The sequence below is a fragment of the Artemia franciscana genome, chromosome 13 (assembly GCF_032884065.1).
Source record: "Artemia franciscana chromosome 13, ASM3288406v1, whole genome shotgun sequence".
Taxonomy (NCBI): Eukaryota; Metazoa; Arthropoda; class Branchiopoda; order Anostraca; family Artemiidae; genus Artemia; species Artemia franciscana.
The window spans coordinates 19,719,274-19,744,222 of NC_088875.1; the positions used below are offsets into that span (position 1 = coordinate 19,719,274).

Here is a 24,949-nt window from a genome sequence, read left to right on the forward strand (position 1 = left end):
TTTCGTTTTAATTATTCCTCTGCGGAGAGCCAAAATCAAAACATGCATTGATTCAAAAACGTTCAGAAATTAAATAAAAAAAAAACAAGTTTTTTTAACTGAAAGTAAGGAGCGACATTAAAACTTAAAACGAACAGAAATTACTTCGTATATGAAAGAGGCTGCTTCCTCATCAACGCCCCGCTCTTTACGCTAAAGTTTTTTACTGTTTTAAAAAGAAGAATTGATAGACAGAGTCAAACTTTAGCGTAAAGAGCGGGGCGTTGATGAGGAAGCAGCCTCTTTCATATACGAAGTAATTTCTGTTCGTTTTAAGTTTTAATGTCGCTCCTTACTTTCAGTTAAAAAAACTTGTTTTTTTTTATTTAATCAAGACAAAGCCGAGATGAAAATAAAACAACCTAGAAGCGGTATCTTAGACCACAGAAGTTCCAAGATTAAAAATATACTGCCGATGCTTCCCATGAATAAACAATAAATTTTTTTGCGTACCAGCAGAAAGAATAGCATAAATAATAAAAATGCAAAAAATAATTCGGACTTTACAGGCAAAATTAGCAAATTCAAATCGAAAAGAAGAAGAACTAAAAAAGGAAAAATTTTAAAATAAAGGCACAAAAAAGAAACAAACTCTAAATATACAATTCAAATGTACAAGTGAGTTATTGCTGTTTACACATAGGTTTTACAACAGATAGGGGGTGCTAGTTTGGGGCGTGTAATTGACTTGAAACTTTCAGTGGTCCCTCTCTGGTCAAGTAATTTGAGGGCTGGGGTCAACATAACCCCAACAGCCCCAAGAGCAATGGACCTAAGTAATGTAAATTTAACCATTGTTCATAGTTAGGTTTTAATGCTAAAGTCCTTAGGGGTCGTTGGCTAGACCAAGACTCCTAGAGTTTCGCAAATGTACAATCTGGATATGATGTGCGTACCTCATGTTGATCCAATTTTTCAAATTATCTGCAATGTCGGAGGAATGGCCTCGTGGATTGAGTAGAAGCTGTCAGACAGCGTAGGGAGTTTAATGAATATCGAATTTTCACCTAGGGAGATTTGTGAAGTAGTTCGAAAGGCACTGCCTGTGTCAAGGTTATGGAAATGATATCTCTGCAATATGTCTGCAATGGCTTGGAGGATGAAGTTGATAATTTCGAATACTATTCTAGAAAGGAAGGGAAGATTTAGGCAAGTGACTTCAAATCTTATGTTGGGGAAAGGGGTAAAATAATTTTGTCTCTGATCAATATTACGGTTTTGCTTTATAAGCTCATGTGGGATTTTTAAACTAAGGACGATTAACTAGCAATGCAAATCAAAAGACACTCTGTGCTACCAGACTATCAAAGTGGTATATCCGCAGTGCTTCAGGAACGGCTCAGTGTATCCCGTTGAAACTTTCATGGAGTTTCAAGGGTCACGTGTGAGTGAATGTTGAAATTTTATTTGGTGGGATTGGTAAAGGTAAATAAAAAGATTAAAAGGTAAATAAATAAAAAGATTGGATACACTATGTTTATCCAAGCTGTCAAATTACAATATCTGCAGTGTCTCACAAACAGCTCGGGGATGATGTTGTTGAAAATTCAACCAAGTGTTTAAGAAAAAAGAGGCGAAGGTCTAGGGTGACTACAAATTTTTATTGGGTGGGGGGGTTGAACATTTTTTGTATCCAGTTGACCTAAATGTTTTCGTACTATAAATTGCTTTACGTTTTAGTATCTAGTCACAGTAAAGTAGCAAGGTAACTCAAAACATACTATTTGTTGTCAGAATGTCAAAACTGTGTATCTACACTGTCTTTAGAGGGGCTTGTCAAATAAAACTGAAAATTTAATGGATTTTTTTTGGAGCGGGAACGGAATTTAGAATTCAATTTTTAACTTAGAAGAGGAGGCAGAGAAGGGTTAATCATAATTTTATCCCAAATCTGCCTAAAAGTTTCGGTGCTTTAAAGCCCTGCAATAATAGAATGCATTCACGGTGAAGAAATGTAAATTGAAAGGCACTATGTTTGCCCTCTCGAACATAATAGAGTATCATTGGGGATATGAGACCTAGGAGACCAAACTAAAACTTTCAGGACGATTTGTCAGAGCAAGTGGAACTCAAATTTTGACTTTAGAAAGGGGGAGAGGTATATCTAAAGAAATTATACCAATCTAGGTGATTATTCAAAGAAACTATACCTATCTAAGTGATCAAAATAACATTTTTGCAATGTCTCAGAAACTGTATAGGATAAAGAGGACTTAAAAATTTATATTGTAAGGAGTGGCTAAAATGTTGTCTCTGAGCTATCTAAACGTTTTTTACTTGAAGCTCCCATGAAAATCGAAGTTTTCACACCTATCTGTCGATGTAAATCCAATGACACTATGAGGAACGAGTGTATCAAAATACTCCGAAAATGGACCCAAAATTTTGTTTGTCTCTGATAGGCTTTTAAGTTAAATGGAATCTATACAGGGCTTGGTAGAGCCTAATGAAGAAAGTCTTAGTTTTGGTTGTATGTATCTATAAGTGACACCTGAAAGTGGGCCAGAAATTTTTTTTGTTTTAGATTGACTTAGACTTGCAGGACCTGTAGGTAAAAACAAGAGGCACGCATAATAGGACATACTTCCCTCGGAGGAAAGAAATGTAAAAAAAAAATGGGTTCTATTCATTCATTGGACACTAGAATGGGCCAAACATATTTTCTTCGATTAGCATTAATCGTAAGTAGACTGGACCAAGAAAATCTTATCAAGAACAAAACATTTATTTTGGGGAGGGGGAATGTGGTTAAATTGATTTTTAGCTTGAAAAATTCGATTTTTTTTCGCAGATATGCTTTACAATCACAGGCCTTGTAGACACAATAGTTGAAATTTCCAGATTGAATGAACCTCAATTTAGACAATAAATTTAAGAAAAAATATTGTTTTATTAATTTTTCACGTCCCATTTTTTTCTACTTTGACTTGCATTCATTTGAACAAACTAGCTTTGGAAATACTTATAAAAGCATGAGTTTAGCCACCACAAGAATTATGTTACAATTATTTTCTTTTATATATTACAACATGAAAAATATTTGCATTTGAACAGTCTACTTTGTTTTTTAAAAGATCACCGACTAATAAAATAAAAATAAATCTTTACTTTTCTTTGACGAATTTTTTCACAAAGTTTTATTTTTTAGTTACTGTCTTATTAAGCAAATTTACTTATATTTAAAATATCTTTGTTTTAATTATAAATGAAAAAGGCAGAAAGGAAATGATTACGTCAAATTTTGATCGCATGCATTTGAGGAATGCAATGATAAGTCCTGCGTGTTAAAAATGGACAAATTATATAATTTACAATCACTTAGTATGGCTTAAACTCACCCGTTACACCCCCCTCCTTCTAAAATTACTTGCTAGGCGGGGCCAGCAAAATATTGTCACGTTGGTATTAATATGCATATTCTCTGTGAAAAGAAATGTGGCATTATCATTAAAACATCTCAGAAATAACCAAATGCAAAAATGCGTCTCTTTTTTCATCATTTGTGTGTTTCATTTTTCTAAATATAATTCTGCTATTATCAAGATTTAAACTAATTGAATGTAAAAGGCAGGTGCAGCTAATAGACTGATAGAAACGAGGCATTTTCATCCAGACTTCTCAAAAATGTCTCTTAATCTGGCTCAAATTTACTTCTAATTACAATCCTTCTCCTTTGGAATTGCCTGCTAGGTTGGACCAGCCACATATTGTCACGGTGGCCTGAATAGGCGTAGCCTTGGCCCAAAGAAATGTTGAATTTCATTAAAATGTCTCGGAAATAACCGAATACAAAATGTGTCTCTTTTTTCGTCATTTGCGTGTTTCCATTTTTCAAAGTGTGATTTTGTGAGTATCAAGATTTAAACAAATGCATTATAACAGGCAAGCGCATTTAAAAGAGCAATAGAAACGATGTATTTTCGTGAAGAACTCTCATAAATATCTCTTGATATGGCTCAATTTTTCCTCCGATAACAATCCTCGCCCTCTGGAATTGCTTGCTAGGGTGGGCTAGCCACAAATTTTCACGATGGCGTGAATATTCATAGACTTGTCTCAAAGAAACGTGGCATTTTCTTTAAAATATCTCAGAAATAAGTGATAGCAAAGATGTTTCACTTTTTTCATCGTTTGCATGTTTCAGTTTTCAAAATTTGATTTTGATAGACTTCAGGGGCCCATGGGGGATCCTCGCTTGCTACTGAGAAGGGCATACACGTGGGGTGTTACATAATGACAATGCACACGTAGGTTTTTACACAGAACTTTAAGAGATTTCATTTTCTTTCAATGCATTCTTCTCAGGGAACCTTTATAATCTAAAGATTTTTGTCTGCATTAGGATTGGAAAAGATTTTCTCTAAATGGAATGGATTGATAGACACCTCAACTATGAAAACCTCTCTAATATAATTTTTGTAGGAAAACTTTTTTGAATAATAGGAAATACTTTTTTAATAATTTTTGAGTATAGTAAAAATATGTCTCTTTTCATCGTTTGCGTGTTTTATTTTTAAAAATGTAATTTTACTAGTTGCAGGATTTAAACTACTTGAATATAAAAGGCAGTTGCAGCTAATAGAACAATAGAAACGAAGCATTTTCGTTAAGACTCTCAGTAATGTCACTTTATCTGGCTTAAACTTACCTCTAATAACAGTCCTTCCCTTTTGGAATTGCTACGTAAGCTGGACCAGCCACATATTGTTACGGTAGCGTGGATGGGCATAGCCTTAGGTCAAAGAAACGTTGTATTTTCATTAAAATGTTTCAGAAATAACCGAATACAAAATGTGTCTCTTTTTTCATTGTTTGCATGTTTCCATTTTTCAAAATGTGATTTTGTTAGTATCAAGATTTAAATAAATGGAATGTAACAGGCAGGTGCATTTAATAGAACAATAGAAACGAGGTACTTTTATTAAGACCTCTCGGAAATATCTCTTAATATGGCTTAAATTTTTCTCTAATTACAAACCCCCTCTCTGGAATTACTTGCCAGGGTGGGCTAGCCAAATATTGTCACGATAGCGTTAAGATGCATAGACCTGTCTCAAAGAAATTTGGCATTTTCATTAACACCTCTCAGAAATAACTGAATGCAAAAGTGTGTCACTTTGTTACATCGTTTGAATGTTTCAGTTTTCAAAATGTGATTTTGCTAGTATCAAGATTTAAATTAACTGAATGTAACAGGCAGGTGCCTCTAATAGATCAAAACTCAATCGAATTGGTATGCTTGTATGCTCTCAAATGGAAAGCGTTGGAAACATGCGGTTCATTTAATCATTTAGAAAGCAGGCAGGGAATCCCACCGTGCGTCAAATAGGCTATCACTTAGAAAGTATTCCTCAAAAATTAATATTAGAAAGGCTTTCATATTTGAGGTGTTTAGCAATCCATTCGATTGAGGTGAAATCTCTTTCAAATCCTAATGCTGACAAAAATCTCTAGATTATAAAGGTCCCCTGAAACGTATGGAAAGAAAATAAAATCTCTTAAAGTTGTATGTAACAAACCACGTGTGCATTGTCATTATGTAACACCCCTTGTTTATGCCCTCCTCAATTACACACCAGGATGCCCCATGGGTTCCTGAAGTCTAGTATATTACGTGTGATTTCTTCATCCTTAACACAAGTAAGCATTCCCCTATTACTTAACTACCAAAGAAATCTTGAAACGTCTTGAAAAAGGCCTTGTCGGTGAAATTGGTTGCTAGTGGCCCCGATAAAATTGGATGCTGGGGCCCCGTTGGAATTGGTTGTTAGGACCCCCACTTCCGTTGGAATTGCTTACTAGGGCCCTCCGATTGAATTGATCGTTAGGGGACCCGGTGAAATTGGTTGCTAAGACCTTTTCTCAGCTGAAGTAGTTGCTAGGGGCCTTGGTGAAATTGGATTTTAGGGGCCTGATTGAATTGTACACTAGAAGCCCCCTATTGGAATTGGTTTCTATTCCCCCCATAGGAATTGGTTGCTAAGGATCCCTGATTGAATTGGTTTTTAGGCCCTCTGCCGGTTGAGTTGGTTTGTAGGACCTCCCGGTGGAATTGGATGCTAAGACCCCTCGGTTAAACTGGTTGCTAGGGCCACCGTTGGAATTGCTCGCTAGGGCCCCGGTTGAATTCTTTGCTAGGGACTCCGGTTGACTTGTTTTCTAGGGATCCCCCGTTGTAAAGGGTTGCTATCGAGTTTGATGGAATCGCATGCTAGGGGCCCGAAGAAACTGGATGCTAGGACCCCCCTTGGAATTTACTGCTAGAGACCTCCGTTAGAATTTAGTGCTAGGGCCCGTGTTGGAATTGGTTGCTAGGGCCTCCATTGGATTCGGCTGCTAGGGCCCCTGGTTGAATTGGTTTCTAGGGGCCCCTTGGTCGATAAGGTTGCTAAGAGCTCCGGGGTCTTGAAGGTCCCCCACTAACGGGACCTGAAGTTTTTTCCCTGGCTGGCCTTTAAACAATTAAAGAAAAAACACTCTCTATTACGTAAGACCCAAAGAAAAGATTCCCTATTGCGTAACATCCAAAGAAATCCCGAAGTAAACAAGCCGTAACCCTCAAATGTTTTTAAGTAATTTATACATGTATCGTTTATAAAACACTCCCTATTACGTAATTAACACCTGCATCTCGAAGAAAACATTCCCTATTACATAAAACGCGCCTGTGTCTTGAAGTAGATTTTTAAAAAGTGTCGGGACTGGGATTCGAAGGAGGGACTAGACAGTCGGACCTAAAGGGAGCTCAATTCATATGCTACAACTGTTGATCTCATAAAGAATAAGTGCCCTCTCAAGTTTTTACATAGGCCTTAAAAGCAATTTCAGACGTCAGATTCTCTTGGTTCGTATCAAAAACTTTATCCTTGTAATTCGGTTGTGTTTTTGAACAAAAACAAGCTTAATCGAGAAGCAGAATTAACTGAGAAGTAATTCAGTGTCTTTTTTTTTAAATACCTTAAGCACATTTAACGAGTCAGACTACTTGAGCAAATGCCATATTTAATACTCAAAATGTGGCGACTTTTCTCTTCTCCCAGTAATAGTCAAACGGTTTGGTCCCGATCTTCGATGCATTTACAGGCACATCTTAAGAACCTGCCTGATATGCCCGCTGCCTTTCGAGAAGAGGATAGAAAAGTGAACTGAAATTTACTTGGATTGGAAAAAAGCAAAGAAGATAAGGAATTGATAGATGTTTTTCAAAAATACAGAGACTACGCGATCAAAGACTAAAGACTGTCGATACATTTCGGATTTATTGATAAACTTTATTGTTGCTTGAAGTGGAGGCCTCCTCTGGTCAGAACAGATCTTCTATGGCACAAATACACTTTAATTACCATAACTAAATTAGCTTTTACAAGTAAAGCACCCATATAGCCAATTACGTACATTCTTTTCCCTAGAAATTTAACTATCTCTGGTTTCTCAGTACATATTCTAACTGTACTTCGAGTTTAATAGTACATTCTACTTTAAAACAGCCACATGACTCTTAAAAAAGATTGCTATGGATCGACAGAAAACTCCAGTCGTTCAAAAAGAACTTTTATCCTTTAAGAAATTCCTACAGGAATTCCATTGCACCTTGAAGGTTTTCCTCTTATCCTTAACATCTAAATGCGAAGAATTAGGTGTTTATAGTTCTCAGGCAGCTATTGGTATCGTCAAACTTTCGTCTTCTCTGAGCAGAGAAGTTAGGACTCATAATGATCTTATCAAGTTCAAGTCTTAAGTACTCTTCCATTGATGGAAGTATAAACTGAAGAGTCTCTTATGTAATTGATTGGCATTAGTGATAACCTTGATGTAGTTGGTACTAAAGAGGATATTGTCTGCTTCAATGTCCGCTTTGTTTTTTTACTGCATTAATGCCTGAGGGGAAAACAGCATCAAGGGGAAAAAGCAGAAATCAGAGCAGACCTCTACTAAATTCACATTCTTTTTGACACTAGACTAGGGGCATTCACATGAACCCTTCTCGGAGGGGCGCGTTTTTTGGAGGTGGAGATCTGTCAAAACAGTTTAAATGAACAAAGCTATATTGACGTTTTATAGGAAAAGACAAAATCCAGCTTATGGTAAAAGACATAAAAATATACGAAGGTGACCATTATTACCACTTTTGCATGAAATGAGTTCCCTTTTTATACGCAGAAATTAAGTCCTTGGTAATTCCAGCAATCGATTCTTGATGAAATGTCTAATGATCGCCTACCTTTAACATCGTTTTTTAGACATAAAAAATAATAAACAAAAAACACACAACGATTATTAAGGTTGATAATTATAAGGTCAAAATTATTAGGTTATTCTTTTTTTTCAGAAAAAGAAACATCAAAAGAATCTACAAAGTATACCAGCAAAGACCTTTTGAAGTCACCATTCCTATGGCTTATAGCAGGATCCTATATGTCTGTTTTCGCAGCCAAAACTGCTGCAGTCGACTGGAGCCAGCTTTATCTTATGGAAGACCGCCAATTTTCGCAACTGAGGGGTAATTATTACCATTTAAGCTAGCTCTTGATATCAGTGTTGCATTAAACTTAGGCATAAAGCTTTTTCTTTGCTTTTGCTTTTCAGACGAAGTCGGCCGAGTGAAAACAGTTTTCATTCAGCAAATTTCACTTTTCTAAAAAAATGCTAGTTTAGATATGCCAAATTTGTCTTTTGAGCCCGAAAAGCGCCGATGAGGACTACAGATTCTAAAAAGAGTAAAAAACAGGCTGACCTATTGAGGTCGGCCTGCACAAACCTGTGGAATTTCCCGGAAACCTCTGACGGAGGCAACAGTGACAGAAACATGCACACGCCGTGCGCCTAACAATGGCAATATCTTATCACAGGATGTCCCTGCAGTCCACCTATTATCACTGTAGCAATGTTGTCATCAAACTAAAATATTGTTCTTAGCATCCATTTTTTGTTTTGTTTAAATATTTGTTTCGTGTTTATTTGAATGACTTTTTATTTTTTATTTATTTTTTTATTGACTTTTTTTATTTTTATTTAGTTTGTGTTATTTTTCTGAACTAAAATGGAGTCATTTGATATTAATAAATAGGCCGCTCGGTAGCCCTCGGGTCATAGGCTGCCGACCCCACTTTATTTCATCGCTTCCCAACATTACAGTCTTAGTCCCCGTAGGGGTGGGTTCTCCAATCACATGGAAAGCGGGTCACATCCAGTTATAAAAAAATAAAACTGGCAAGCGGAGCAATTTTTCATTTTTCAATTGATCGATTTGAATTGAATATACATACAAGCACTTGCAAGCACAAAATAAAACTTGAAAATAAACAAGCTTGTATCAATTACTAGAAATCAAGATAATTAGGGTCTGCTGAAAAAATCAAGAGATTATTCCCTTTTCTATTACTTGAAAAGATGTGATTTATCTACATGTGGCTAGGAAATCCCGTATCTCTTAGCTTAAGTACTGTTTTCATTTAAAAGTACTGATGGTCAAACTAATATTTTCTGATTAATCTTTCTTTGCTGATTTCCTTTTTCGACCTTCTTTACTTTTTACAAATTAACAATGCTCTTCATTTGGCCATTATATCGGATGTTTTGCTTTCTTCGATTATTTCGTTGTGTCACTGTAGAACAATATTAGTTATCTAATTCTCTGTACAGATAATTCTATTAAGACAAGGATTCTATTAAGAAAACTTATATTAAGACTAGGATAAAACTCGTGGGTTGCAAGCATCGTTCACCAGTCACATGCGTAATCATAGAAATCGCTAATGTCTTATGAACTAATGTCTTTGAAAACGGTCCTAAAATGTAAACCTGCCTTTCTGACCAAGTCTTAAAAATTTTTCATCAGACTTATTTTAAACAAGGATATTCTTATTTCTGAAAACTAAAACCCATGTTTATTAAATTTTAAAATATTATTAATAAAATCAGATATATTTTAGACAAAGATGTTTCTGCTTCTGAAAACTAAAACCCAAGTTTATTAAATACTCAAATATTATTAATAAAATGGGACTATTTTAAACTTGAATTTTTATATTTCTGAAAACTAAAATACAAGTTTATTAAATACTTAAATATTATTAATAAAATCAGATGTATTTTAAACAGGAGTGTTCATATTTTTGAAAACTAATACCCAAGTTTATTAAATACTCAAATATTATTAATAAAATCAGATGTATCTTAAACGTGGATGTTCTTGTTTCTGAAAACTAAAACCCAAGTTTATTGAACACTCAAATATTCTGAATAATATTAATAATATAATAATATTATATTATTATATTAATTATAACAATAATTATACATATAATAAATTATAGTAATATATTATTATTATTATTACTATTATTATTATTATTATTATTATTATTATTATTATTATTATTATTATTATTATTATTATTATTATTATTATTATTATTATTATTATTATTAAGATAGTAATAATAATATTGATAATAATATGCGTTTTAAACGTGGATGTTCTTCTTTCTGCGAAATAAAACCCAAGTCTATTAAATGCTCAAACATTATTTAAAAATCAGATGTATTATAATGTGGATCTTTTTCTGAGAAAAAACAAGTTTATTAAATACATAAATATTATTAATAAAATAAGATGTTTTTTTAAATATGGATGTTCTTATTCCTAAAAAATAAAACCCAATTTTATTAAAAACTCAAATATTATTAATAAAATCAAATATATTTTAAAGGGGGAGGTTCTTTTTTTTTTACCTAGCTTACATTATGTTGTTTAAGCTAAGCTTAAACATGGATTAGTCCAAATAAATACTAGGTTAAAAGAATTTAAAAATCAATAGTCAATAATCCCCAATCAATAATCGATAATCAGTAATCGATAATCCATAATCAATAACCAATAATAACTAATCAATAATAAATAATCGATAGTCAATAATCAATATCGGTAATCAATCATCAAATATTAATAATCGATAATTAATAATCACTATCGTTTATCAATAATCGATAATCACTGATGAATAATCGATAATCAGTAATCAATAACCAATCACCAGTAATCAATAATCAATTATAGATAATCAATAATCGATAATCAATAATTGATAATCAATAATCAATATCGATATTCAATAATCGATAACCAATAATCGATAATCAATAGTCAATAATCACTAACCATTAATCAATGATCGTTAATCAGTAATCAGTATCGATCATCAATAATCTATAGCCAACAATCAATATTAAATATCGATAATCAATATTCAATAATCAGTAAATCGATAACCAATAATCAGTAATCAATAACTAAAAATCGATAATCATTAATCAATAATCAATAATCAATATCGATAATCAATGATCAGTTATCATTAATCAATATCGATAGTCAATAATCAATTGAATTTCAAAAATAACTGGGGGTAGCAAAACTTGGATGAGGGTATTGGGTTCCGGAGGGGGACTCGGGGCCTGAAGGGGTCCTGGAGGGGTTACGGGACCCTGAAGGGGGACTTGGTGCCCTGGTGGGGGACATTTGGTTCTGGATGGGAATTTTGGAACCCAAACTCATGCTTAAGCCCCGGTAACGGAAAACAGATGTACTCAGGACCATTACATTACAAAAATGATAACCTGGTCGGTTTTAATTATAATTAATTATCAATAATGAATAATTGGCTCTGTGCGATTAGATTGCAAAAAAAGATATCTTCCAAATGTATGCTAGATTCCATATCAAAACTTTGTTTATTATACATCATGTCACTTCAAGCTCACTTCAATTATTGAACAACATAATTGGCAAACGATACTGGGATATAATGCTTCCAGAAATTTACTTATCAACTGGCAATCGTGATAATGCCATATGTGTAGGGATGCGCTTGTACCAATTGAATGGTTTCGTCAAGAAAATAGGTATGTATTTTTTCGGAAAATTTTAAATCTCCTACAAGTTTTTTTGCTGGATACAAGGGACTAGCAGCTCCAAATAGCCGTAGGAATAATAGGAGTACATGGCGCTTAAAGTCACATACGGGGCGCCGGGGGTTCATCGCACTTATAGTCACAGAGGGGATGCTACTGATGATTATGCTATTGTGTAATAGGAGAGTTACATATATATATATAAGCCTGCTGAGTGCCAGGGCCCGGGCAAAGCTGTGATTTCAGTACTATAAAAATATATATGTATAAGTATAATTTATACAAGAATATCTGATGAGAGGTTCAGTGTGAGGGGTGACGGGGTGTAAGCTCCTTTCTTACGCTATAGACGATAGTTGATTTCAAGTAGTTACTCTGTATCTCGAAAAGCAAGTACACTAAATGAAGTTTATTTTCTAAAAGTATTAGTGTGGATAAAATGCAGGTTGATTTAAAGAGTCGAGTTTGAAGAGACAGTTGCCCTCCTCGCATTTAGGGTGTGGGCTATAAAAAAAAAATGAGTTTCTCGAACAATATTAAAGACCGACATTAAAACTTAAAACGAATCGCAATTATTTTGTATATGAAAGGGACTGCCCCCTCTTCAGTTCCCCAATCTTTACACTAAAGCTAGTTTTTCCAATTATATAATAAAGACAAGGGCCGATAAATTTGAATAAGAAGTAATTTTAAGGTACCATTTAACTTTAGTGTAATGATCAGGGGTTGAGATGGGGGTAGTCCCTGTCGCACTGTGTTGCTCTGTAATTTCGTTTAGTTTTTTTTTTTGTATATCTGATTTGACTTTAAAATTGACCTTGGTTTTTCGTATTTTACGAACGGCACAAGAGAGAGTCCAAATATACAGTTTTTACTCGGTGATAAGCCTTTTTCTAATCAGTAGGGTAATCTATGTGTAGTTCCGGATGAGGTTTGAGAGGACCTAGGGTTCCAAAGAAAGAAAATTCAATAATTTTTGAATCAGCAAAATCTTTGTTTAGTGTTTTTGATATAATTCTAGGGGGCTTAGGGGAACCTGATTTTTGAAGTTTTTGTGTCACCTATTTAATGACATAAAAATTTCAAAATAACTTGAATTTTTCTGATTTGTAAAGCTATAAGAAAAATGAAAGCAATACGCGTACAACGCAGTTTTTGTGGAGGATACAGAATGTACATCTTCGTAAGATTAAGTAATAAAAACAAGCGTTTTCAAATGAAAGTAAGGAGCAACATTAAAACTTAAAACGAACAGATATTAGTACATATATGAGGGGGGCTGCTCCTCCTCAACACCTCGCTCTTTACGCTAAAGTTCTTAGTACTTTAGAAAAAAGCTTTTTATTTTTCTAATTAAACAAACAGTGTTTCGCGAGTCGTTCTTAAAGAATTGAGACAGAATTCAAACGTCCATAGAGAAATCCATCCTCTCCATAGATCTACTCTCTAGACAATTCAATCCTGGTGAAAATTTACCCCGGATAATTACCCTTAACATCTCCACGCGTAAAATTGAGTCGGCAATGAGGAAGTAATACATAAGAGGAATTTCGAGAGGAACTCTGGCAAATTCCCCAAGTATAAAATTTCTCCTGAAAAATTTATCCCCTGGAAACTACGCTCCCAATGGAAAATTATTCTCGTGGAAAATCCACCAGCGAAAAATCCCTCCCCCGAAAAATATAGGCATACTTCCCATTGAAAAATACTGTTACAATGAGTAACTTTTGTAACTTAAAGACCTTTCCCTAAGGGCTGTGGGTGGTCATGATATCTCCAAAGCATAGTTCTTTGCTCTTTCAACTATTCTGAAAAAATGGCTATCTCGACATTTTGATCGGACCATTTCGAGGAAAAATAAGGCGTGGGTGGGGGCTTAGTTGCCCTCCAATTTTTGATCACTTTAAAGGAGCACTAGAAAATTTAATTTTCGTTCGAATGAGCCCTCTCACGATAATCTTGGGCCATTGGGTTGATACGATCTCCCCTGGGGAAAAAAATACATACCCGTGATCTTTCTTCTAGAAAAAAAAACAAAATTCCAAATTTTTCAGATAGGAGCTTGAAACCTCTACAGTAGGGTTCTCTGATACGTTGAATCTGATGGCGTGATTTTCCTCAAGATTCTATGACCTTTAGGGGGTTTCCCCCTTTTTTCGAAAATCAGGGAAATTTTCTCGGGCTTCCAATCTTTGACCGGTAAGACTAAACTTGATAAAACTTGCACATTTCAAATCAGTATAAGCACTCGATTATTTTGATATACCTACTGGTATCAAAACTCCATTTTTTAGAATTTTGGTTACTATTGAGCCGGGTCCCTCCTTACTTACAGTTTGTTATCCCTAACTGTTTGATTGCTCCGAGCACAATTTCAGATCAATTGTAATCTTACAGGAATCTAGTTTTTTTGGATTTAATAATAAGTTCAGTTTCGTAGACATGTCATATTAACTTTATTTATGATACTGTTTCGAAATATGAATCTAAGATCAAGTCAGTTGTTTCGGCCATAGAAAACAAAATGAATCGATCATCTATTTGAAGTAAATGTAAAGCTTCTATAAATACTAATCAGAGAGGCTATTTTCAAAAAGAGTTAATATATTACATATTTCTTTATTGAAAACTATCTTTGATTTTAGCTACATTCCTTTATGTGACGGGAGCATCTTAATTGTATATTTTAAGTATTTTGATTTACTTTGTATCTGCTTTTGAAACCTCTATCAGTTCTTCACTTATTTTTGAATTTTTTTTCTTTGTGCTGATTTTTTTTTTATTGAATTGAGAACGCAAAGCTGACCACTCTGGAGAAAGAACCCGTTCTATAGTTTTTTTCGTCGATTTTATTTTCCCAACTTGTTTTTTTTTATCATGTCATGGTTGGCTAATTCGATTTTAGAGCAAAAGACACATAAGAAATAAGAGGAAAAAATGTTGCCTGGATAACTAATAATGATAAAAAGATCGTACAAAACACATCAATGCTGGAGCAATTTCTCCAAGAGAAAATGAGCTTTGCATCCTGTTTGACATTGTAGAGGAATTAGTTATTTATGGGTAAAACAGATACCACAAATACTGCAATTTTTACCGCTTAGTTAGGGACCGGCCCCCTGAGGGTGGTGTCCTATCAGTCATCTTCTGACCCTATCAAACGAATATTCAGTAGGTCCACAAAACCTGGTGATTAAACGGGTGAATGACTAGTGTTATATGATTTAGGTTTTAATTTGTCAGAGAAAAATAAAAGTATATATTTCATTTCTTTCTAGCAAGTAGCTTTGTCAGTTCTTTAGAGTCAGGAGGATTCTTTGGAGGAATCTTGGCAGGATATTTAACTGACATCCTCATGAAAAAGGTATGATATTTTCATTTTCAGATGCATAAATAATATGAAAAGTTGGCTAGAAGGAAAGAAAAGAAGTAGCGAATATCTTATTAATATTAAGTGTCAATTTCTGTGCTTCGGAGAGTAAGGGAGATAGATACTTTCTAGGCAAATTTATTTATGTATTTTTTTCGGACATGAGTAGTTTTTGCTGGATTACTTGTGATGATTAATATTTGATGATAGTTTTAAAAATAGCTGTGTCTTATGCATTTTCTCAGACTCTCCGTTAGGGCTTCATTTCAGTTTTCTTTCTTTGTTCGTGCATTAATCCATGTCGGTGTCCATGTCTAATCTAATTTAACCTTTTTTTTTATTCTATATGCGGTACTCAGTGGTGTCAATCCATGAGGATGTAGAGATGGGGGCAAAATATATTGTCAAAATCGAGGGGTTTGTTCTTGTACCTACTAACTATGGTAAAAAGAAAAAAAAATAGCCTAGCTTTTATAGTGACGTGTCTGGTGTAATAAATGAAAATTTAAGTGTTACACGTAAAAACAAACCATGACGATAAAACTTAAAATAAACATAAGTTAATCTATTACTGGAGGGGTTAATGGCCTCCCCCCACTGTTCCTTACGTCTAGTTCTTTCTGTTTTAACATGCTTCCAGAAACAATGGCATTTAGGTGTACTTGGTTTTATGACAATCTAGTATCATAGGCAGCGCAAGAGCGTTGCATAAGTAAAGAGAAAGGGTGCTTTATAAAGTAATTTTCTGTTTGTTTGTTTTCTTTTTTACCAAGCCACTTTTTGTGGAAGTTGTCGTAGAAACTTTGGAGGGGCTCAATCGACTGGAAATTGAAAGTTCTAGCTCTCTTTTTATGAGTCAAAAAAGACAAGAAGGCAATTTTCCCTCTCCCAAGCTTCTTTTTGCCCTCCCCCAAAATATGTGAAACAAAATTTTTCAGAAAATTATTTTCACAGCCATAGTTTAAAGGGCCAGAAGCTATGCCACCGTGCATGTCTCGACCCCTCACAGCCCTCTGGGCAAGTTTTATACCTTATGCGATTCGCCTGTTGTCTACATTTAAGTTTTTTTTTAGAACTGGGGGGTGGGGTTTGATACGGGGTATCCAAAAGGCTGAGAATATTAAGGTGAAGCTTTCAGGAAATGTTGAAGGCAGCAATGAACTAAACTAAAACTCACTATGTACATTAGACTATCAGAAGGGCTTGTCAGCAGTATCTCAGGAACAGCTTAGAGTTTTAAGTTGAAATTTTCAAGCCATGAGCAGGGGGATATTCAACGGACCAAAAGGCAATATGTGCAAATTGTTACTGCTACTGCTAATTTTGCTACTACCATGAATACAACTGCTACGGCTCCTAATACTCTTGCGACTGCTACTGCTTCTACTATTTCTACTGCTGCTAATACCACTACGGCTACTACTACTACTGCTATGGCTAAGGATATTAAGGTGATGATTTCAAGGAACATTGATGGAGAAGTTGAACTATATCCAAACACTCTATGTGGTTCCAAGTTGTCAAAAGGGCGTATCAAGAATATTTCAGGAATGGCTAAGAATATTCAATTGAAACTTACAGGGCATGTTTAGGGGGATCCTGGACTATCCAAAATGTTCTATGCGTATAATTTTACTACTACTGCAAATAATGCTACTACTGCTGCAAATACTACTGCTACTGCTACTATTATCACTTCTTCTACTACTACTACCAAAGCTAAGGGTGTTAAGGTGAAAATTCTAGGGGATATTGAACTAAATCAATACATGTTACGTCCATGCTGGTTTTTAAAAGTGTCTATCAGCGATATCTCAGGAATGGCTTAGGGTAGTAAGTCGAAACGTTCAGGACATGTTGAGAGGGATATTGAACTAGCCAAACGGCACACTATGCATACTACTACTACTGCTACTACTACTGCTACTACTATCACGACTACTACTGCTACTGAGGCCAAAGGTATTAAGGCAAAACTTTCAGGGAGCGGTGAAATCGGAACGCTCTATGTACATGCAGACGGTTCAAAAGGTGTATCAACACTATTTCAGGAATGGTGTGTATATATTATTTAGTATGAATTTTGGGTATGTTAAATAAACCAAAAGGCAATATGTCGACACTTTTACTACGCTTCTGCTATTAATATTGCTGCTGCTACCACTGCTAATACTACTGCGACTGCTGCTACCACTTCAACTATTGATATTGCTATTACTATAAATAAGGTTTAGGGTATTGGAGTGAAATTCTACGGAATTGTTGAAAGAGATATAGAACCAAATCAAAACTCAACATGTGTGTGCGGATTGTCAAAACGGTGTTTCAGCAATAGCTTAGGGGCGGGGTAGGATATTAAATTTGCCTTTTCAGAGCAGTCTGAGGGAGATATTGAACTGACAAAAAAAAACCACTGCATCCTAGTACAACTAGTGCTGCTAGTACAACTACTACTACTGCTACTTTTTTGGATGGATTAGCATTAAGAGTCCTTGGGGTAAAAAATATGGATAGAAATTGACATGTTATTCTATGGAACATTAAGGTCAATCTAAATCAAAGGCTGGAGACCACGTCGACAACCTTTTTTCCTAAATTGGAATCAATATTCAATTGGAGATACTTGAGTTTACAGGTCGATTCATCAAAATCCAGCTCCGGGATGGTAAGGACACATTCTTTGTCCTTCAAGGAAATAGAAAATTATATGAAAATCCGTTCAGAAGAGTAGCCGGACGGGAATCCGTCAATGTTTATATCGCGGACGGGAATCCGTCAATGTTTATATCGCGGACGATGTTACAAAAGGAATTCGTGACATTCGCAATTCCCTGAAAATAAAACAAAAAAAATTGAAAGAAAAGTGAATTAGTATTTGGATCCCCCCAGTTGTACCACCTATATTATGCATGATTGAGAATGAGGAAAAAGTGAAGCTTAAATTCTAGATTGTCTCGTAAGTTAGATGCATAAGGAATATATTGGAAATAAATTTAAGTGTTCTTTAAGTAAGTTTGAATGGATTTATGATCTATTTATGATATTTTTTGATTGGATATATGATTGCAGTTAAGTTGTAATTTAGCTCGGGTTATCGTTGTTAACTTGTGCTTGCCTTCGGATGATGATAATACTAATAGTTAAAGTTAACTAGTCAATTGTTTTTGTTACTGTTATTTATTTATTTTGTTTTTTCTTATTTTCAAAATTTTTCTTTTTCTTCTTATATCGGCTCACTGAGATGAGATGTGGAATTTGGATTAAGGATGATTTGAGCTTATTAGATTTACCTGCTGGTAGGCTGGATGAACTGAAGAAAAAAATCCCCTTGATACAAATAAATATTTTCATAGATTTTCGTCGCAAGATCAAGATTTATCAGATTCTTTTAATGTTCCTAAAAATAAATATTTATATGTTGATGATCTTCCACCTTTAAACAGTCACCCTAAACGACTATCATTTTGGAATTGTAGAGGACTAAATAGCAGCAAACTTTTTTTGTATGATCAAACAGCTCGCGGTAATGAACTGCAAATAAGGAGCTACCTGGCTACCGAAACTCTAAAAAACAGTATATGATACAAATAGATACATCAAAAGAATAGAATATTTATGCTGATCTTCAATATATTTGTCTTATTTTTGAAAAAGGGGAAAACACCCTTAGAAGAGATAGATTCTTAATGAAAATCACACCATCAGATTCAGCGTATCAGAGAACCGTTCTGTGAGGTTTCAATCTCCTGTCTACACAAGTGTGGAATTTTGTATTTTTTGCCAGAAAAACGATCACGGATGCGTGTTTATTTGTTTTTTTTCCCCCAGGGGTGATCATTTGACCCATTGGTTCTAGAAATTTGTACAAGGCTCATTCAAATGGAAATTAAAAGTTCTAGTGTCCTTTTAGGTGACCGAAAAATTGAAGCGCAACTACTTCCCCTCCCCGCTAATTTTCCCCCAAAGTCACCGGATAAAAATTTTAAGATAGCCATTTGGTTCAGCATAGTCGATATATCTAATAACTATGTCTTTTAGGACGATGTAATCCCCCACAGTCCTCGGGTGGAAGGACGTCACGTTATGAACTTTGCCCATTGTTTACATATAGTATTGGTTATTGGCAACAGACGTTTTCACTAAAGGTTTTTTCTGGTGGGGGGAGGTCAGGGGGATTGGGTTACGTGGGGAGATCTTTCCATGGAGGAATTTATCCTTGGGTAAGATAATCTCTATAAAGGGGGCGCTGGATATCCCAGTATTATTTAAAAAATGATCAGAAATTAAATTTTAAAAGACAATTTTTTTTAACTGAAAGTAAGGAGTAACATTAAAACTTAAAACGAACAGAAATAAATTACGTATATGAGGAGGTTTTTCCCCTCGTCAATACCTCGCTGTTTACATTAAATTATTTTTAGTAATTTCAAAAGAGCAGCATATTCTAATCAAACGGCCTTTGTGATTCAGGGATTGTTCTTAAAGAATTGGAACAAAATTCGAACTTTAGCATAAAGAGTTGGGTATTGATGAGGGGAAAAACCCCTTATATTACGTATATGAGGAAGTTTTCTTCCTTATCAATACCCCGCTCTTTACGCTAAAGTTTGAATTTTGTAAAATAATGGCCGATATAAGCAATAACATGTTTGTGTTATTTCCAGCCAATCTTAGCATTTAATTTTACCTTAAGCAGCTTCATAACTATCATATTTGATATGTGATACTATGATATGTGATAATAAACCAAAGGTATTGTATGTCTTTAGCTTGTGGTGTTATTAAATAAAAAAAAAAAAATTTTTTCCAACCGAAAGTAAGGAATAACATTAAAACTTGAAACGAACATAAATTATTACGTATATCTTTTAAAGATCATTTCTTTCATTCATTTCAGTCATTTGAGAATTGCTCAATTTGTGACTCATCAAACGGTTCGTGGTAACGAACTGTAGTAAGGAGCGACCCGGCTCAATAGTAAACGAAACTTTATAAACGGAATTTTGATACTAAAAGATACATCAATAGAATCTGATTTTCATGCTGATTGTAAATATGTAAGTTTCATCAAATTTAGTCATTGTCATCAAAAGTTAAGAGCCTGAGAAAATTTGCCTTATTTTGGAAAATAGAGGGAAACACCCCCTAAACGTCATAGAGTCTTAATCAAAATCACACCATCACATTCAGCGTATCAGAGAACCATATTGCAAAAACTTCAAGCTCCTATCAACTAAAATATGGAATATCGTATTTTTTGCCAGAAGACAGATCACGGGTGCGTGTTTATTTGTTGTTTTTTTTCCCCTAGGGGTCATCGTATCGACCAAGTGGTTCAAGGATGTCGCAAAAGGGCTCATTCTAACGGAAATGAAAAGTTCTAGTGGCCTTTTTATGTGACCAAAAAATTTGGAGGGCAACTAGGCCCCCTCCATGCTCATTTTTCCCAAAGTTAACGGATCAAAATTTTGAAAAAAATGATAGCCATTTTGTTCAGCATAGTCGAAAACCATAATAACTATGTCTTTGAGGATGGCTTATTCCTCCACAGTCCCCGGGGGAGGGGCTGCAAGTTACAAACTTTGACCAGTGTTTACATACAGTAATGGTTATTGGGAAGTGTATAGAAGTTTTCAGGGGGATTTTTTTTGGTTTGGGGGGAGGTGTTGAGGGGAGGGGGCTATGTGGGAGGATCCTTCCTTGGATAAATATGTCATGGGAGAAGAAAAATTCAATGAAAAGGGCACAGGATTTTCTAGCATTACTATAAAAAAAACACTGAAAGAATAAGCATGAAAAAGTTTTTTCAATTGAAAGTAAGGAGTAGCATTAAAATTAAAACAAACAGAGATTATTACGCATATGAGGGGTTCTTTTCCTCCTAAATACCTCGTTCTTTATGCTAAAGTATTTTTAGTAATTTCAATTATTTATTCTATGGCCTTTCTGATTCAGGGGTCATTGTTAAAGAATTGGAACAAAACTTAAGCTTTAGAGTAAAAAGCGAGGAATTAACGAGGGGAAAAACCCCCTCATATACATAATAAAAATATAGGAATATAGAAGTTTGTTACGTACATTTTTACTAATAAAAACTTTCGTTAAAAATTGAAAGTTCTAGTTGCCTTTTTAAGTAACCGAAAAATTGGAGGGCAACTAGGCCTCCTATGTGCGGAGAGCCAAAATCAAACATGCATTAATTCAAAAACTTTCAGAAATTAAATAAAAAAACTATTTTTTTAACTGAAAGTATGGGGCGACATTAAAACTTAAAACGAACAGAAATTACTCCGTGTATGAAAGGGGCTGTTCCCTTCTCAACGCCCCGCTCTTTACGCTAAAGTTTTTTACTGTTTAATAAAGCAGAATTGAGAGAAAGAGTCAAATTCTCTGTTTAAAGATTTAGCTGCAGTAATTTCTCAACCACTTTTTCATATTTTTAACCCTTGCATAAAAAATGCATTGTTTCTAGTTTGTCTTAAAGTAGCTAAGGTTTTACCTTTATTTTAAAAAGGTGACAAAGATGATTGTAACATCTATAGGCTTATTAAAATTTTATCGCCTGTTTCTAAAGTTTTTGAAAAGAAATACTTCATTTCTGATAAGGAATGATTTTCTTTTTCTCCCAATCAGTTTGGTTTCTTGAGTGGTAGGTCAACAGAGCAAGCCGTAGCTGCTTTACATCATTTCTTATCAGAGGCTCTGGATGATAATTATCTGGCGGCAACTTTTTTTTTTTTTTTTTTTTTTTTATCAAAAAGCTTTTGATACAATAGACCATGCAATTCTTCTTGATAAGTTGGAAAATATAGGGATTCGTGGAATAGTTCTTGATTTAGTCAAATCGTATCTATCTGAAAGAAGTTTTAAAGTCCAACTTGGTAGGAATTATATCATATTTTTCCAATGAAAAATATAGGGGTACCTCAGGAGTCTGTCTGGGGCCAATGCTTTTTTTAATTTATATAAATAATCTTCCAAATTGCATGCCTTCAGAAGAAGAATTACCAATATTGCTTGCGGATGACACAGCAATTAGCTTGAAGGCGGGAAATGAGGAAGACCTATAATTATCCTTCGAAACTGTTGCTCTGAATGTAAATTCTTGGTTTCATGACAATCGACTAATACTCAACCTAGAGAAGTCAGAATTTATTGTTTTTGGCAGAAGTTCGAAGTCAGTGAGACGTTTGTCATTTCAAACTATTAATATTGGAATTTTCCTCCATAAAAGGAGTGGATCTATTCAGATATTTAGGCATTCATATACATTCAACTTTGTCATTTAAATCACATATTAGTAAACTCGTGGCAACAGTGTCCAGGAATCTTGGTTGTTTGCATCGACTGAAGTTTCTGTTTCTGTGCCAGATCGCGAGGACTTTATATTTTTCATTCAGTTGAATGTTATTTTCAATATTGCCCGAGTGTGTGGATGTTGAATTTCACTTCGCATTTACGAGGACTCCAAGTTGTTCAAAACAAATCAATTTTTGTGTTTCCTTGAGCAGGCTGTCAAGGTTGCGTGTTAACTTGTTGTAGCTTTTTTGTTTTGTTTTTCTCTGGGTTGATAGTGCCAAATTATTAGTCGGAGAATAGTGTAAGAAGGCACCGAAGTTTTTAGTTCTAGTGCCTTTTGAACAACAAGAGAGATTGCGCCATAACCATTTTTATCATAACAATTTTGGATGCAAAACACTTATTTTGACCATTAAAAAGTCAAAAGACATTTTGAAGTCAAAAGACATTTTGAGGCAACCACATTGTAAGGCAACCAATCGGTTTAAAACTATTCAAAAATACTTGAAAACCTACCAGTTTCCTTTAACAAATGACCGGGGGATGGCGCATTTTGTCTCTAAGCATATTTAGATTTTATATAAAATGTAGGATTGTCATACACAATGCAATTCGGAAGCTCCATGGGAATAAGGTGATAAGTAGTAGACTGAACTCATGTATTTGTAATGTTGATTAGTTGCTCACACACTTAAAAAAGATGTAAAACCGATGTTTTTTAATTTTCGCAAGAGGTCCTTCAAATAGATCTTGAGGAGGGGAGGGGTTCAGCACATGGGATGTTTAGTGCTTTTTCAATGAAATTGAGTCGAAGTCCAACGTTTTACACTGTCTTTCGTGAATACACGAGCTAATTTCTAGGTAAAAATCGGCAGTTAAAGGGCCATTGTGGACAGGCCCATGCACGGATTTGGGCCTTCGGCACCTGACCCGTCCCCTTACTAATGTTATTTTATGGAGTTTACCGTTTTTCATGATTTTTTATTATACCCAAGTATATTCGACATTTGAAATCTCTTCCCTCTTCTCCCACAAATATTGTAATCCCGATTAATAAGTCAATTTGTTATTACAAGTAGCACCCCATTCATTTTAAAGGAAAGATTTGCTGAGAAATATTCTGAGAAGATTCTTTGCTGAGAAGATTCTCAACAGGCAGCACAGTGCGAGAGCCTATATATGCTCTTAAGTTCTCACGCTGTGGCCCGACTAAGACTTTTAAAAAATTATGGCAAATATTGAAAAATGTAGAAAAAATTCCAAGAAAATAAATAGTTGCCAAATAGTGAAAAGACTAATCGTGCGAAGATTCAAGACCACAATGGAAGCAATCTTAGGAGTCATGATGTAAGGAGGAGACTGGGGACTCACTGGTATTCAATGCCCCCAAGTTCTTCTTCATTTACTGATTCCTGCAAAGACATATGTTTTTGTTACTCTACACATAACACGATTATGTTTTGATTAATAAGATATTTTCTTGTATTTTTAGTATGAAGGAAGAATGCAAGGCAGTCCAAGAATACTTGCAGCAATAATATTTATGGGAGGGGTCGCTGCTTCACTCTACGCTTTCGTGAATTTTGTAACCCTGGATTCTAGTCAGGTGAGATTAAAACTCCTCAAAAGTAAGCCCCTTGCAAACAAGTAATATAGTGAATTCATTACAGCATTACGCCGCATGGGACTGACGTAAAGTAGAGAAATCTAATCCTTTTCCCACACGTGTTCCTTCAAGATAGTGGTTTAGCCACCTTCAGATGAAAAATTTCTAAATATTTATTGTCCTTTTATGATCGCAATCCAACCTAATTTAGATCATCTGATTTTATCTTTTCTAGCATCTCGATGAGTGTTTCACAAACCTGTTTTAAACGGTTCCTTTGCAACTGAACCTATTTAACTGAACTCTCGTGCAATTCAACCCCCGCTCAATACAGCTCCGTCTAACTGTGCTCCCATTCAACTCCACCTTCATGCAACTCAACCCTGATGCAACTCAACCCGCGTGCCATTCAACCCTTATTTAGCTCAGCCCCATTTATCTCAACCTTCATTTAACTCAGCCTATGTTTAACTCAGCCCCATTCAAATCAAATCCAGTCAGCTCATGTCTCCTTAAATTAACTAAAGCTAGAAAATTTTATTAAGCTTGTTTTGTTTGAAATGATAAAATTTGACTTGAATGAAATGGCTTTTATTTATTGGTTGATGCTTATGTAAGTGTTTTGTTTATGTTGCTTGAATTCCACCCCATCCCTCTCTAAAAAAAACAACAATTTATTCTTTTGTCATATATATTTTAAATTAGCAAAACTTTATCTGCCC

At 34.8% G+C, this 24,949-nt stretch overlaps 1 protein-coding gene across 2 annotated transcripts in view; it reads left to right on the plus strand.

Annotated features, from left to right (window-relative positions):
* LOC136034627 (glucose-6-phosphate exchanger SLC37A4-like) overlaps window positions 1-24,949 on the plus strand; it is an 85,434-nt gene that overhangs the window by 47,998 nt on the left and 12,487 nt on the right. For both annotated transcript variants that reach the window (XM_065715924.1, XM_065715925.1), the window contains exons 6-8: window positions 8,369-8,539; window positions 15,231-15,316; window positions 24,114-24,227. In XM_065715924.1, coding sequence (XP_065571996.1) covers window positions 8,369-8,539; window positions 15,231-15,316; window positions 24,114-24,227 — 371 coding nt within the window. The remainder of the gene's footprint in view (window positions 1-8,368; window positions 8,540-15,230; window positions 15,317-24,113; window positions 24,228-24,949) is intronic.